This window comes from Cheilinus undulatus, linkage group 19, assembly GCF_018320785.1.
Source record: "Cheilinus undulatus linkage group 19, ASM1832078v1, whole genome shotgun sequence".
Lineage (NCBI taxonomy): Eukaryota > Metazoa > Chordata > Actinopteri > Labriformes > Labridae > Cheilinus > Cheilinus undulatus.
Window position 1 is genome coordinate 23,028,572 of NC_054883.1, and position 13,886 is coordinate 23,042,457.

Genomic DNA, 13,886 nt, shown 5'->3' on the forward strand with positions numbered 1-13,886 from the left:
CATTGAAAGCAAATTATACACTAATTTATAGGGATGCACCAAACAATTTAATGCTGACATCTACTAAACCTAACTGCTGACTCCAAAAAAAAAAAAAGATTATTTACAGGGCAGAAGAAGTGGCCTGTGTGACAAACTACAGTCTGTTTCCATAGTAAAACATGAGAGAAAATGTTGCCATGGTGGAAATGTAAAACATTGGCATTGATATCTAACCTAAATTTCACATCAAGTACTTCCTCACCCTAATAAGAAAGAAAAAAGGAAAAAAATATCCCTCAGATCTTGTTAGAGAAACTATAACACTCATGCATGACAGCATACATAAATGTTAAAACTAATATTCATCAAAAACTGTCCTACATTTTTTGCATTAATTTTTCTACAATATCAGACATGATCATTCATTCATTTGTTTATTTATTCATCTATTTTTCAGTTTATTTATTCATTTATTTATATGCGGGGGCTTGACTCTTAAATGCCAGTTTAAGTGCAAAACCATATTGTTTGTGATTTAAAAACACACAAAAAATTAAATATTGGGTTTTCATTAGACTTTTGTGCATTATGATTATTTTTTATTTTTAATAAATATTTGAACGTAAGTGCCCAACAATGGACACCATACATAAGTAGAAATAAAAAGAAACTATAAATCAATACATTCTTCCAACTTCTTTTGCATTCATTTTAAAATTAAGATCAGACCTGATCATAAATATCCAATATGAATGTATTTTTGAGAATTTAACCCTTTCAGTGCCAAAAATAAATAAATAAACACATACCTTTGATCCATGCAAATTGCATTTCCTTGAAGGTGATTATTACAGCCTTGAATATGTTATTAATGGATGACAACTTTGATTTTTATGCTTTAATATTGTTTTGCATACTTATTATTTTTATTAAAGATTTTAACCAATCGTTACACTCAGGGTTAAGCAACCAAAAATGGACTCCATGTATAAATTGCAATTAAAAATACTATACATTATAGGTTTTTTTTTCACTTGTTTGTATTTATTTTTTAATTAAGATCTGAGCTGATCATAAATACCAAATATTGATCATTTTGAGGAGTTTAACCCTTTCAAAGCAAGATCAAGTGGAAAAAAAACTGATTTTTAAAATGTAAAAAAGATAGAGCTATTAAAAGATTACAATCTTAAACTAATAATCTCAGAATTTCTGTAGTTAACTGCGATTAATTGCACCCATTTTATTGCATTTTAAAAATCCACTTTTTTGCATTCACACCGTTTATGTGTCTTTTGGGATTTTTCCACTGTTTTAAACTAAGGGTCATGGACTTCCTGTTTGGGTACAAACCTACTTTTAAATATAGTTTAAATTCAGACATAGACTGAACCATGGGGGAAAAAAAGAAATTGCAATGGATGGTAAACGAAATAAGAGGTCATCAAAAATGGGCAGATGACTTCTGACTTGTACACTGAGCTGTCTGTGATTTTCTTAATTGAAATGAGACATTAGGGAACAGTGGTGGACTAATTTAATATCACTGTGGCTGCAGGGAGATGCTATTGTGGAGTAATTAATGTGTTTTAAAAGGGACAATAAAGTATGAGATTAATCAGTGCACTAATTGTGGACCTTGATTAATCACGATTAACTTAAAAACATGATCACAGCCTTGAATATGCAAAAAATAAGCAATAACTTGCATTTCATGCATTATTATATCTTTTATATTTTAAGTGTTTAACAAGTTGTTCCAATAGTGCCCATAAATGAAACCAGGAAAAAAGCATGCAATTCCTCTCATGCAAGATCTGGGAAAAAGGTGACATTTGGTGACAAACAGGAAAAACTGCAGATGTGCAGCAATGACTCTAGAATGAAAGTATAATATTATAAAATTCATGCTTTTACTGCATTACTGAGGGTTCAGAATGTGTTGTTTTAATTGGTTTTAATGGGACATTTTTGGTTATGAACACTCTGAGTGTAACAAAAAGTAAACAGAGTTTATTATTGGCCTGTTACAGGGCCTAAGCTCCAATGAATGTAGTTAGCATTAACATGGTTTAAAGAGTTAAAAATAGATTTTCATTTTAAACAAAATGAAAAAAAAAGCTGCAAAATCACCTCCCTTTGGGATAATTAAACAACTGTGTGCAGAATATTGGTATAGTGCTGTATAACACAAATTCTGTTGAATACAGACAAAGACATGGCTAACAGATCATCAAACAGTGTTTTGTTACTGTACCATATGCAGGCCAGCCAGTGAGCGATGAGAGCAAAAGTGCACATGAGGAGAAAGAGGACAGCTGCACCGTACTCCGAGTAGCGGTCCAACTTCCTGGCTACTCGCACCAACCGCAGGAGACGAGCCGTTTTCAGAAGACCAATCAGAGTGGTGGTCTGATGGGAGGAAAAAGTCCAGATAAGGTATTGTACAGCATGGCAGAAAACAAAGTGGCTGTGATATCACCTCGCTACATTCCCACCTGCTGTCATCTTATCACACAGGCACATTAACGCAAACACACACAGGTGGTGCAGCCCCGTCCGGGTCCTGATGTGATTCACTGCTGTGGAGGAGGTAAATCCTGACTCCCTTTTTATTTCTGCTTGTGTTCAGCTGGCCCCCTCTATGTCCGTACAACAAATAAATAACAGGCCGATTACCATGCTGGCACAGGGCCTAGTGCATGTCTGCTGAAGAAAATCTCTTCTTTCTTGGCTCTATGGCCTCTTAAGGACAGCATCAGTGAAGTGAAACTTGGCACAGCAGAGTGTTGGGGAGTTTCCACATTCATCTTTTTGCCTAAGTAGATGGCTTAATTACAGTTTATTAGTTTGTTATTACTCAAAAGCTCCCCATTATTTCTAAAAGCATCTAAATTATTGCACACTCCTTAAATAATACAGTGCTGAGCCGGAGCTGAAGTGAATTCGTCTCTTTTGGTTTTCATCCTCATTACGTGGGAAGTATCATCAGAAGGCTCAAGCAGCCTACAAGTGTAACTCACCTTCTCCTCCCTCTTCATCTACCTCCCACCTCTTCCTCCAAACATCCACCTCCCACATCATTAAACTCTCCAGCTAACACCTCAATCACTTCACTCTTCCATCATTTACAAAACCATAGCACCTAATATAACCTGCCCAGAGACTTCAGAGGAAAATAAGCACATTTACAAACACAAGCGCATTTACAGTGATGTAGATTTAACTCTGCTGTACCAGTGATGCAACCTGGGAACATTTTCATTTTGATTAAAGTGACTCTTTTCAGTTATTGCATGCATGTTCAGCTTGATTGCAAGTTAAATTGATTCTATGAAATGAATTTCATAATTTCTGCTGTGGCACCGTAACCTTCTTAACTGTAATGACTTAACACTGTGGTGTCACTTCAGTGTTTTGGATCATCAAATCAATGATAGTTTAGTTCAGGCAGGCCACAGAGTCAAGCACTGCTATAACTGAGATCAGCTGATCTCATCAGCTGACAGCCAGCTGACTTTCCTTAAGCATGCTATTGGCTAATAGCTCTCATGCTGCCTTATTTAAACTGTTCTTGCTTGGCTACACTCTGCTGCCCTCTCTGCAAGCTGCTCTTGCAACCCTCCTCAACCCCAGCTCCTCATTCATTCTACTTCTGACTTAATCACTCTCATTCTGTCATCAGTGATGCCTGCTCTGCTCTGGGTTTTTTGCTGCTTCTCCCCCTGCCTTATGCTCTCCTTATCTGCATAGGAAGAGCAGGAACACATGATGTTCCTGCTTAACACTTTCCATGTAGGCTCTTGGAGGGGCAGGGGAACAACCACACAGCTAAACATAAATAACAGCATCAAGTGCTAATTAATAACTGTATAATTTTTTTATGGCTGCAAACCATGTGTTTCTTGACAAAATGGTCCTGACAAATTCTATTATTAGACAAAGATAACTTGAGTCACTACAAAATGCAGTTTTTAAATGATTACTTCATTTATTCAGGGAAAAAGCCATCCAAACTCATCTGGCCCTATGTGAAAAAGTACTTTGTGGAAGAGTTTTATGTCACTCCCAAAATCCAGGCCTGAAAACTGTTAGACCTGCTGAATCCACAGATCCCTTAACGGAGCCTGTCTGACAAAGTGAAGAAGGCTAAAATACCTCAAAAGGCAACACACAATGGCACCATCTAAAGGAGAACGGATGAGAAACAAAGTCACAGACATCTATCAGTCTGGAAAGGGTTACAACAATATTTCTTGGCTTTGGGAGTCCAGTGAGAGCCATTACACACAAATGGAGAAAACTTGAAATGGTGGTGAACCTTCTCAGGAGAGGCCGGCCTACCAAAATGACTTCCTCAGCGCATCAACCACTCATCCAGGAGGTTTTGGAGTGGCAAATCAAAGTACAGACTTGAATTCAATTGAGATGCTGTGGCATGACCTTAAACAGGCCATTCATGCTGGAAAACCCTCCAGTGTGGCTGAATTAAAACAATTCTGCAAAGAAGAGTGGGCCAAAGTTCCTCCACAGTAATGTGGAAGACTAATTGCCAGTTATCACAAATGCTTGCTTGCAGTTGTTGCTGCCAAGGATGGAACAACCAGTCATTAGGTTTACTTTTCACACATGATCAGGTAGGTTCGGATGGCTTTTTTCCCCTTAATAAATGAAATGATCTTTTAAAAACAGACTTTTGTATTTACTTAGGTTATCTTTGTCTATGATTAAAATTTGTTTGATGATCTGAAACATTAAACACTTTAGACTGAAATGGCCTCTAAATAACTAGCCTATCCCTCAAATTACAGATGTTAACTAGGCCTTATCAGAACTGGACCTCCTCTGTGAAACAGTACGTTATATGCCAGTATGTTGTTTAATTTGAATGCTCAAATGTAAAACTCCAGTTATGAAACATAAAGTGGCATAAATGTCATGTTCTCTCTCCTAACAATCCCAAAATGCAATGCTTCAAATCATACTGATGAGAAAATTACCTATGTGCCACTCCAAGGCTGTCGCTGATGACGCAGAATGATGATGATGATTCAAAATTGTCTCAATTAACTGCTCAATTTATAGACAAGCTAGGAGTGTTTTATGTAAGGAGGAGTGATTGAGTGAAGAGGGGGTGTCTGATAATTACAGGAGTTTTTCCACACAAACTTCTCGGGAAATTACTCTGAAATTATTGACCTGAAAAGCAAAGCAACAGAACAAACTCCATGGATTTAAGGAAGCTCAGAGCCCAAGCTTAAAGACTGCATTGGTAAAATAGAATAATATGCAGGTTTGCAGCCCATAAAAGTATGCATGTTTGACGCTTTCTTTAACAAAATACTTTAATTGTTAATTTACTATCAAAAATTAATGTTCTGTCAAAGCACTATCAGTCAAAAAATAATCAAACAGCACATTTAATCACTGTCGTTTTGCTAGTGATGTAAGGCAGACACATTTATTTTGATGCTTCACTTCAGGTGACTGCAGTCAGCCTCCCTTTGGAGACAATTAAATTATAAAACAAGAAGTAACCTCACCCCTATCTCTCCTCATATTCCCTATCTTACCACCTCCCTCCTCCTCGTCTCTCTCTGTTTTCTGTTTCTCGCCCTCTCTTTCAGTCTAATTCCATTACATTACAAGCCTGATGCCAGTGCAGCAAAAAACGTTTCTCTTCCCATCCTTTCATCTCTTTTCCACTTGTCTTGTTTTATTTCACACCTCCTCGCATCTTTCCGACCAGCCAATCATCTCCCCCTCCATCACACCGTACCTCCTCTCCATTGCGGTAAATGAGCAGGTCAAAGGGGATGGCAGCCACCATGTCGATGAGGAACCAGCCTTTGAAGTAGTGGACGGCAATACGCACCGGATGGCTCACCACCTCATCATTAGAGTTCACGTATGTCGTCCTGGGAGAAAGAGGGCAGATTAGAATTACTCTCATCATCTGCTCATTAAATGATACGTCTGTGATAAAAAAACACTTTAACTGGAGTGTTTGATTAATGCCATAACCATACTTTTTTCCTTAAACGTTTCTACACACTGTAGTTTGAAAAAACGTTAGAACGACAGGGCTGGGGGATAAGACAAACCAATACTGGAAAATCTGTGAGTAATTTTTCCAGAGGGACAAATATTTTCTTCTAAAATAGTCAAATTTACTCTTTTTGAGAGTGACTGTTACCAGCTGCCAGTTGGAGCAAGGCCCTACATGGCTAACTGTCCCAAGAGTTTATTGAACTGTCAGATAATGCCGATGGGATTCTCTGTGCTTTTAGTGTTTTTGTGTTGGAGAGAGGTCTCTCTCCCAGCATTCACAACTGCAGCTCATTAGGCGTTGCATCTGCAGCTACTCCTTAGCACTCAAGATCTCCTTGCATTGAATCTTCAGATACCAGAGTATACTCCTGCCTCCAGTGTGGTAACCTGGCTCCTTTCCAGTTGTTGAATCTAGTTATTTTAGCTGTGATATCAGTGGGATTTTTGCCTTATCTTACATGTTTTGCCATGCCTCCTCCAAGCTAACATTAGTGAACTCGTTAATGTTTGTTGTCACATAGGACTTCATTCACTGATGGACACACAAACTTATCTCTTCTTTCTCATATGTACAAACAGCTGCTCCTCTTGCCCTGTAGCTGCAGCTCATATATATATACATATACATATATAGGTTTTGCAGGTTTTCAGCGGAAAACAGGCCTGGTGGTGTTGTTCCTCTCTTAAAGGTCACATATTTCACCGCTGTAAGACAAGTTTATACTGGTCTCAGAGGTCCCCAAAACATGCCTGTGAAGGTTGTTTCTGGAAAAAACACTATCCATAATGGGTTTTTGTATGTCTAAAAACCCCTCTGTTTCAGCCCTGCTCAGAACGAGCTGTTTCCGTGTCTGTGGCTTTAAATGTTAATGAGCAGTCTGACTCCGCCCCTCTCAGGAAGTGGTTGTGGCTTAATGGATTGAGCTCTCCTGATCCAGCTGAGAGGAGGATGAGGGGAGGAGGGCGGAACTTTCTTCCAACTGGGAGGGCCAACTGAACCAGGGGGCGGTGCTAACTCCCCACATGACATCATGAGGGGAAAATCTGAAAACGGTTTGTTTCAGCACACATTTTCTGAAAGGTGGAGAAAGAGACGAGGGAGGGAATGGATTTTTATGATTCTTGGGGGGATTGTGATCAGGCTAGGGCTACATATTTTTGTTAGAAAAGCCTGAAAAGTGTATTTTGCATAACATGTGACCTTTAACCTCTGTTCCACCACAAAATCCCTGAGAGTGAAACTCCCTTGTCAAGACAGCATGGAAAATAAATCAGCTTCTGTCCTAATTACTCTTCACATATTCACTGCTGTATTTGTTGAAAAAATTACTTCTTATGATCTCGAACTGTTTTGGAACCCCTACACAAAAGTTTACACTACAGCTCTGCACTGATAAATAATCAAATAATAAGAAAACAGAAAGGGACCAAAGTTATCAGCACACAAGGAAAAGATTTTATCCAGCTCTAATAAGGCTATTGTGATTCTCAGCGCCTCTAATCAACCAGCTCTAAACAGGTTTATGAAGACAAAGCACCCAATTTAGAAAACTGACGTGCAGATGTTTGTGCATTTAATGACTTGTTTTACTGCTGCTGCTGCAAAAACAAGTGAAACTGCTAAACAATACAGCTGTTAGTATAACTGCTACTGTGCTGCGTGTTGATATCAGACCTGAAGTTGATGAGAATGTCGATAATGAACATGATATCCACGATGAGGTCCACCACGTTGAGAGGAGAGCAGGAGTAACCACAGTTCTGCATGGCTGCCTCTTCCTGAGAGTGGAGACATGAATACATAAGAGGGTTGGAAAAAAGGAAGAAAATGCAAATTAGCCTTAAATGCTTTAAAAATAGAACAGTAGTGTGTGATTACCTCCTTTAAATGGATTAGCATGGAGGGTGTTAGGATAATTTGCATACATTTGTAGACTAAACATGAAGGAGTGATACAAAGCCTGGGTCAGAGACCTGATGCTACAGTACTTCAACATACAATGCAAGAGTAAACAAAAGCATTCCTCAGAGACAAACTGAGACCATCAGGTCAGCACTGGTCCTATACTAGAAGGGACAGGACTCCACTTCTACCTGAAAGACTAAAGATTTTGTATTCCTGTGGTAATGTGTGCCCATTCATTCTGTAGAGCATTTATGAGGTCAGCCACTGATGTTGGGCAAGAAGGCCTGGTTCGCAATCTCTGTTCTAGTTCATCCCTAAGGTGCTCAATGGGGTTAAGGTCGGAGCTCTGTGTGGGCCACACTGAACTCATCAAGCCATGTCTTTACAGTCCTTGCTTTGTGCACTGGGGCATGTTGAATAGAAAAGGGCCTTCCCCAAAGTGTTGCTACACAGTTGGAAGCATAGCATTGTCCAAAATGTCTTGGCTGTGGAGATAAGGGGCCTAGCCAAAACCCTGATAAACAGCCCCATACCATTATCCCTCCTCCACCAAACTTCGCAGTTGGTATAATGCAGCCAGGCAGGTAATGTTCTGACTGCCAAACAAAGAAGTGTGATTCATCACTCCATAGGACACATTTCCACTGCTCAACAGTCCAGTGTAGTTTACACCACTCCATCTGATGCTTGGCATTGGACTTGGTGATAAGAGGCTTGCTTGCAGCTGCTCGGCCATGGAAACCCATTCTATCAAGCTTTTGTGCTTATATCAATGCCAGCGGAAGTTCAGAACTCTTTAGCTCTGGAATTAGCAGAGAACTGGTGACTTTATACATCATGAACCATAGCAGTTGTTGACCCCACTCTGTGATTTTACATGGTCTTTTACTTTCATGGCTGAGTTGCTGTTGTTTCTAAACACTTCCACTTTCTAATAATATCACTGACAGTTAACTGTGTTATATCCAGCAGGGATGAAATTTCACAAGAGGTCTTGCAAAGGTGGCCTGATTGACCTGAATTAAATCATTAACAGATGTGTCCAAAGATTTTTGTCCATATTGTAGGTATGTCTCAGGATGGCCATGCCTGAAACTTTCTTCAAACCAGCCTTTGACCAGCACCACAGAGGGACACATTTATCCTTGCTATAAACAGCCTAAAATCTTTCATTGTTGTTTAAACTTTCAAACATTTGGTCCAATAGACATGCTTAAACTATGAGAGACCATTTTCGTAGCCAAGCCATAAAGACACAGCTGTCACTGCAGGAAAATGTGTTGATTTAAGCACAGAATCTGTATGGTCAGTGGAATCATTCTGTAAATTGCAGCTTGTTCCAAGAAAGACAAGGACCTTCAGTGTGCATGGCACTGTTTAGCAAGGCAGCTATTGGCTGGACATGGACACAGTCCTCATTAAATCACCCACTGGTCTCTGAAGCCTATCAATGGTGGTTGCCATAGTAGAAGTGCTGTCTCAAAATAGCTTTTGGTCAGCCTAAAGCCAGGTTTAGACTTCAGCTCTGTATCATTGTGACTTCCAGGACTTTTGCAGCTATAAGTGCATGGCCACTTGCAATTTTGTTGCACTTCTGCATTAGCTTAAATAAGTTTAACCCTGAGTAAATTAAGCAATGCTTCTGATTAATGATTCTACTCCAGGTTGACAGCCCACCTGGTCACTGAGGAGGAATGCGGCTGAGTAGGGCGTCAGGATGGCGGTGTAGATGACCAGCAGCAGGATGAGCCAGTCCCACACCGCCTTGAAGGGGCTGTAGTGCAACACTGTCCACTTGTGGATGCGAGGGGCTTGAAGCTTGTACTCTGGCAACACATCTGCACCGAGAGACAGCACCTGGGGAGAGAGAGAGAGGAATGGCCGTCAAAGAACAATCATACATGCTGAGAAAAAGAGAGATAATGAGAGATAAGGAGGACAAAATAGAAATAATCACTTTGACATTTATATAAAACACACATAAACTCACAGAGATTTGCAAAACGCAGGTTTTTAGTGAAATATACATTAAACTCAAAGGCTTTAGAGGTATGTTTCAACTTTCTGCTTTATCAGTATGAATAACAAAAGCAAAAAGGAAAACTGACTAAAAAGAACAAATAAACCTACATCATATGATCAAATGGCTATAATTCACCTTTTTCCATGTAGCTATGCTTACACTGAGGCATTGTGCTATTACAGCAATAGAGCTGGTGTCCAGCGAAGATGACGCGAGCTGTTCTGAAGGCACTGACCCTCTTAAGGTTACCCTCCAAGGCAACTCCACATACACTCACAGTCACTCCACTTATGTAAATGTGCTATAATAATGCATAGATGTATGTACGTGCACACACTTAGCCATGATTCTATGCACATCCCCCATTTCTCTACAAGTGGCTCTAACAAAGAGCTTTGTCTCAAAAATGACAAGTGACAAGGACCACACACATTCCTAACACATATACCCACTCACGTAGATTCTCCTCCTCACGCACAAACACATTAGAACAAAAACACACACCAGGAATGAAATCTTGGGTATTATGGAGCAGTTCTAAGTAGCTTTACTCGCAGTAATGTATTCCACCGTCTGCCTGCGCCCGGCCTGGACCAGAGCGAGGATGAATCAGTATAAATAAGCATTAGCACAGGCTGCCTCGTGTCTCTGTTTAATAGAATCACACAGTGAACTGCAGAAGCTCGGCTGCTGCGCTCAAAGTATGGAGAGAGAAAATACTGAGCATTAAGATGCATGTGACGGATCCATGAGGGAGTTCCGACTGACTTTCACTGTGTCTGTATTCACACCAACAATGCAATGATATATGCACCAATAAACAGTGTAAGTGTTACATTGGGATGTACCGTATACTCTTTGATAGGCTTATAGGAGAAACAACCAACCTCTTTTTTTGAGGCTTTTGTCTTCAGTCACCAGTGGAGCTCATTTTCAGCCCAGTTTGGCTTCTGTCTCAATCAGTCTCACCAGGAGATTTGTTTATGTGTATCTTAGTACGCCCTAAGAGCTTTGTGGTGCATCTTTGCTGATTTCAATTAATTCAAAATCAATTAAAATGTAAATACAGTCATTCAAAATTTCTCGGTCAGGGTGTGATATTTCTCAGAGCAGCGGTTCTGATCTGGCCATAGGACCCAACACCAACTGTAATGTAAAGTTGGACCCAAATTTCTGATTTTTATGAAATTAATTTAACAAAAAAAGCAGAAATGTGGGCCTTGGCCGCAACACAACAAATGGCTGAAGAAATAGACTGGCTAACACTTTAGGAGGACATTTCATTTCACTAAGTTTTAACATTATGACACATTTTGGTTGTCTTTTTGAATGGTGATAAGACAATTACAAATTATCATATGGAAACTTATATTCTTGAAAATATGTCCATCCAAGATAACGGGATAAATAAGTGAAATTCTCAAGAAAACAATCAAAATATACTGATTTCCCTGCAAAATAAAGTATATGTATAGATGTCTGCCTAGGCCAGGACTAATCAATTACATATTCACATGGGCCAAATTTTAAAATCAAGAAATGTAGCTGGGTCAGACATGTTGGGCGCACAGTAAGCAGCTGGTAATGTCAAATTTCGAGCCAACACAGACCAATTTAATGAAAATATGCACTTTGGTCATAGTCTCCCTTTTGAATTGGGCAACATGAAAAAGAATCACATCAAAAAGTGAATAAAAACACAACAACAGAGCTATATTTGAACATAATCTGAGGTAGTAGAAAGGTATTTTTCACTTGAATAAAAATAAAATAAATAGAATTAAAAAATAAAATGAAATTCAGTCAATAATAATTCTGGTCACATCTTATCCAGGCATATCTTAAAGTGCATAAAAACTAAATTTGCACAGTTGTAGCTACAGTTGAGAAGGACATGTTATATACTCAGTATCTTCTGTCAGCATCACTAGCCACGCTTCAAACCAACGCAGTGCATTGTTGGTAGACTGCTGCTAGGCTACGCAGAGTGTTGCTTTTACGGTCAGAAATACTGTAGGAAGTTATGAAAACTTGCAAAACAGGTTGCCTTCTGCATCTCTGGCATGACCACAGGCTGGGCCACTTGAGGGTTGGTTTTGGGCCACATGTGGCCCCTGGGCCGCTAATTGAATAGGCCTGGCCTAGGCCTTCAATATCAGAGATATTTTTCCTTTTTTTTCCCGAAACCAGTTCATGACCCACTGAACAGCCCTGCAACCCACTTTTGGGTCCCGACCCACCAGTTGAGAACCAATATCCCAGAGCATACTTAGAGTTTGCAAGTAGGGTCCCAAACATCGATGTACAATCTACAAATAACTCAACCTAGTACTAACTTCAACCCCAATATATACTAAAAATTACTGTAAAGATGCTGAATGCAGCGATACTAATGAAACAAAAAGGACTAGATATTTTAAATGGGAATCTATTCAGAATTTGTTTTGTAGTCTTGAGACAGGATTTTCAGATGAAACACATTTTAGAAGTAGTTGTTGTCTCAAGACGGACAAAATCCTGACATTTTTATCATGTTTTTTTTCTCATTCCAGATGTGTGGAGCTCTGTATGTCACTTGCACATTTTAATACTCCATTCTAACCACTTCAATAGGAATAGTTGGAATAGGATCACAGAGTCCAACATTGAGTCTACATACTAAATTATACATTACACAGCCTTTTGAAAAGCTTCAGAAGTTTGTAGCTATAAAAAGAAAATCAGATGGAGTGTTTACCTTGGATATTGACCAGGAAAGGGCTTGTATGAGTTTCTTTTGCAAAATCTCTAACTTCTCAAGATAAAATGTTTTCACCTCCTTGGATGTTTTACCCTTTAATGATTTTATAATGTTATGATGAGTCTCAAAAGATTGTAACATAAAGACATCTCTGTCTGGAAGGTCCAGTCAGTGTTTAATCAGTATTCCTGGCTACCAGTACACCGTGAAGACAAAAGAACACTCCAAGTAAGCAACTCAGAGAAAAGGTTACTGAAAAGTATTCTCCTTTTCAAAAGTCTTAATCTTCTGTGAATATGACTATGCTTTAGACATGTTGTGATAATTAACTCTGCAACCTTGGTTTAAATGGCATTTCTTGTGCAAATTTCTCCTCATATGTCAAGTTCATCCACACAAGACTTCCAGTTACCTCTAAATGCTCCACCTTGCATGCTGTCTTTGTGAATGTGAAGTATTTTTGAACCAGTTGCCAAAGCTTGAAGCAGAGAGCTTTGCGCCAGTGCAGCAGACCCATTAGCATGCAGGTAGAGCTGACCTCTGTGTGGCCTGTGGGGCAACGCTCGGCACGGCACACCGACAGAGCTTGAGGACGATCTCCTGAGAGGGACAGCATGTGTGCTGTGTAGCAATCAAACTAATGAAGGAAGTCAAAGCAAATCCAGAGCTTATAACAAAACATCACCCCGTTTATCCTTGACAATTCTTCACGTTTTCTTGCTTCTGTATCTTCTTACGCTCACCTTGACCTGCTATAACTTTCCTCTTTTTTTATTTTATGGTTACTTTGAGTAATCCTCCTCCTCTCCTCCTTTTCTTCTTCCACACAGTGAGCCGCCCAGTCACGTTTCATTCATCCTGTTGCCCATTACCATTCATCCTGCCTCCATCTCACCTTCCTTTCTTCTCCAGCTTGAATGGCCGGTTTGTCATTGCTTTAGACTCTCTCTCCACCTTTTTTCTTCTAAGACTCTCCCTCCAGCTTCTGTTCTTCCTTTTCTCCACTCCACTTTCATTTAACTCTCTTTATTCTACTATCCATCTCATTTTCACTCACCATGGCAAAATGATGGACTTTATTTATGTATTTATGATTCACCCAACCCTAAAACATCTGGTACCTACACAGCGTTCTCATCATTCTCTTCTCATTTCCTTTGGAGCTGCTCTTATAGAAACTGTGA

At 39.5% G+C, this 13,886-nt stretch overlaps 1 protein-coding gene across 1 annotated transcript in view; it reads right to left on the reverse strand.

The window, feature by feature from the left end:
* Window positions 1-13,886, reverse strand: part of kcnh2b (potassium voltage-gated channel, subfamily H (eag-related), member 2b) — a 405,497-nt gene that overhangs the window by 26,961 nt on the left and 364,650 nt on the right. Inside the window, exons 7-10 of the mRNA XM_041814336.1 lie at window positions 9,617-9,796; window positions 7,709-7,812; window positions 5,762-5,900; window positions 2,240-2,394 (exon numbers count right to left, since the gene is read on the reverse strand). Of these exons, the coding sequence (XP_041670270.1) occupies window positions 2,240-2,394; window positions 5,762-5,900; window positions 7,709-7,812; window positions 9,617-9,796 (578 nt within the window). The remainder of the gene's footprint in view (window positions 1-2,239; window positions 2,395-5,761; window positions 5,901-7,708; window positions 7,813-9,616; window positions 9,797-13,886) is intronic.